The 2,691-nt window shown below is 50.0% G+C and overlaps 1 protein-coding gene across 1 annotated transcript; it reads left to right on the plus strand.

Moving 5' to 3' along the window:
- Positions 1–675: 675 nt before the first annotated feature.
- Positions 676–1,039, plus strand: COCSADRAFT_155264 (uncharacterized protein; the record flags this gene model as incomplete). Its single annotated transcript, XM_007696297.1, has 3 exons — positions 676–759; positions 823–843; positions 893–1,039. The coding sequence occupies 3 exons, from the start codon at positions 676–678 to the stop codon at positions 1,037–1,039; spliced, it is 252 nt and encodes an 83-aa protein (XP_007694487.1).
- Between the last annotated feature and the right edge of the window lie 1,652 nt (positions 1,040–2,691).

The raw sequence follows: 2,691 nt of genomic DNA on the forward strand, positions 1-2,691 counted from the left end.
GATTCTCTCCTTAACAAATAACGAGATGGCTGAAGGCCTAGGGACGTCCACGTCAGAAGGTAATGATCAACGCGGGGCGTCGATCACGTGACTTAGCATCCCGCTAAGGCATAGCCTCCGGGAGGCTACTGTATAAAGAGAAGCCAACGTTCTGTAACGGCGCAGGCAAGACTACTCGGATCAGTATCGGCAGTAGCGTCACTCAGAGGCATATGGGAGTGCGTGGGACATTAAACGAGCCTTGATTCGAATAGACACCTATAGGCCTTGTACGAAAGGATATCAAAAATCTATCGAGCTACGGTATGGAGAAGGTGGGGTTTTATATCAGCAGATCTGCCCTCGGCTAGTGCGTGCCCATGTTCGGATCCCTTTCGGATGTTAGTTCAGTGTGTACTCGAACCGTTACACTACCCCCCCCTCTATTGACAGCTAGTCCCGTAGCTGTTGAAAAATTTTCAATGTTTGTTTGTTTGTCTATTTACTTGATGTCGTCATCCTTCTATACAGGGTCTCGGCCAGGCCCCGAACAGCCTCCGGGCTAAGGAGAATCCACTTAGTACGTGATATCAAATCCGTTTGCTCACTGAGTATATTAACAGCACGCGTCCATACTTGCTGTCACTAAAACACTAAAAAAATTCTACTCCTCCCACACACACACATACACACATCATGCCGTTGCGTTGCCCTGCTGGCGCGCTTCCGGAGGCGTACCGCCTTATCTGTCTTCGTTCAGTTCGTGCCTTTGCGCGCGGAGTCCATAATGTGGACTACCGTTTCGGTGCCGCGGGGTCTAAGAAGTGCAATTATTGCACTTAGCAGAAGGAGAAGTGCTCCCCTGTAAGTTTTTCAAATCCTTCTAATTATAAGACGTTACTAACTCTGATAGGTTCCGGAGTACGTCGAGGCTGAGTTCGCCGTTTTTCTCGCGGCGATGGACCTGGTGGCTGCTGCCCGCCATGGTGACGAGCCGGAGGACGACTGGTACGCTGCCAAGCAGCGTCTCGAGTCCGCCGCCCTGGATCTGGCTCGCTAGGTCTAGGTGACAAAGAGCCAGGAGAAGGAGTTGTCCGTGGTCGGGCTCCTCTCCGCCACGCACTAGGTGCTGGTGGAGATTCGGGATAGCCTGCGCCGGCTGGAGGGCCGTGTGGCGGCGGTGGAGGATGCCGTGGAGGCTGGTAGGACTTTTGTCCCAGACCCCATGGACATCAGTTCCGGGGGCGAGTCGGAGGAGGAGTCGGAGGGGGAGTCGGAGGGGGAGACAGAGGAAACTCTGTCAGTAGACCTCCGTGGTCTGGAGGATGGGGCAGGGGAGTCTTCTAACTCCCCCATTAATTAGGTGTTCGGTGTGGTGGGTGGTTAGTTAGGTCAGGTTTGTTTCTAGGGCGTTTCGGTTTTTATTCTATACCCATTATAAAGGATTGTTTTTCTTTTCCCTATATTTAATCATCTTGCAGTGAAGTCATATCCTCTATGCCTTACTCCCATGCCTAGATCCACTTTGATAAGGAACGGGGAGGTCCCGGTTTTATTAGATTTTGGTTATGGAAGGTCTTGAGCTTATAGGGTGCCCCTATAAAGTTTGAGGCAGGGTACTAGGTAGGGTCCAGATCATGTCCGACCTACCTCACCCGATACTTAAGCTTCGAGCGATACACTTTACTAGCTAAGACTTCTTCAACTTCCCACTCTTCTACTCCTTAGATAGGGGTTCCTGACGGCTTAGGGGCTTCTTGTCCGGGTAAGGGATCTTAAGGGTCTTTACAGAGTAATTCCGGAGCAAAGACGTTATAGATCCGGGACCCTTCTAGTAGCTGTAGGCGATAGGAATTTCCTACCTTTTCTAGCACCTTAAAAGGTCTCTCCCATTTATTAGATAACTTACGGCTAGGGCGATCTGTAGCGAGGTTTTTCGTGTCTAAGAAGACTCGGTCTCCAACTTCCTAGTTAATAGAACGTCGGTGTCGGTTTACTACGGTTCGCATCCGATCCTGGGCTTTCTCTATTTATTCCTTAGCAACCTTCTAGGCAGCGTGCATTCTGGTGGCTAGGGCGAGAGCATCCCGATAGTTGAGCTTATCGGTAGGGGATAGCTTGCTCTCTTTCTAGTCTTAGTCCCAGCTCTGCCTTGGTTCGGTTCCGTGTAGGATCCGGTACGGGGACATACCGATAGAAGAGTGAGGTAGGGAAATTTGGGCTCTATCGATCAGAGGGAGTAACTCACTCTAGTTATCCTGGTAGTAGGCTACGAACGGACGTAGCCTCTGATTAATATACTTATTCATAATCTTAGTCTGGCCATCAGTTTCTTTGTAGTAGGCGGTAGATAGTTTTACTTTAACGCCTAGGATCCGACAGAATTCGGACCAGAAACTGGAGATGAACTGGGGACCTCTGTCTAAGATGATGGTTTCGGGCGTGTGGCCAAAACGGTACACCTACTGAACGAATAACTCGGCCATACCCCTCGCGTTGATGGTTTTGTTGCAAGGAATAGAAATGGCCTGTTTAGATAGGCGGTTAATAACGACTATGATTATATCGTAACCGGACCTGTCTCGGGGGAATTTCTTAAAGTCGATGCACAGGTGCTGCATCGGCCGGTCAGGAATGAGGAGGGGGTGGATTATACCTAGAACTCGGGTCTGTCTTAGATGTGCCTTACGACAAGCTATGTAATTTCGTACG

This window comes from Bipolaris sorokiniana, assembly GCF_000338995.1.
Source record: "Bipolaris sorokiniana ND90Pr unplaced genomic scaffold COCSAscaffold_1, whole genome shotgun sequence".
NCBI classification, from domain to species: domain Eukaryota; kingdom Fungi; phylum Ascomycota; class Dothideomycetes; order Pleosporales; family Pleosporaceae; genus Bipolaris; species Bipolaris sorokiniana.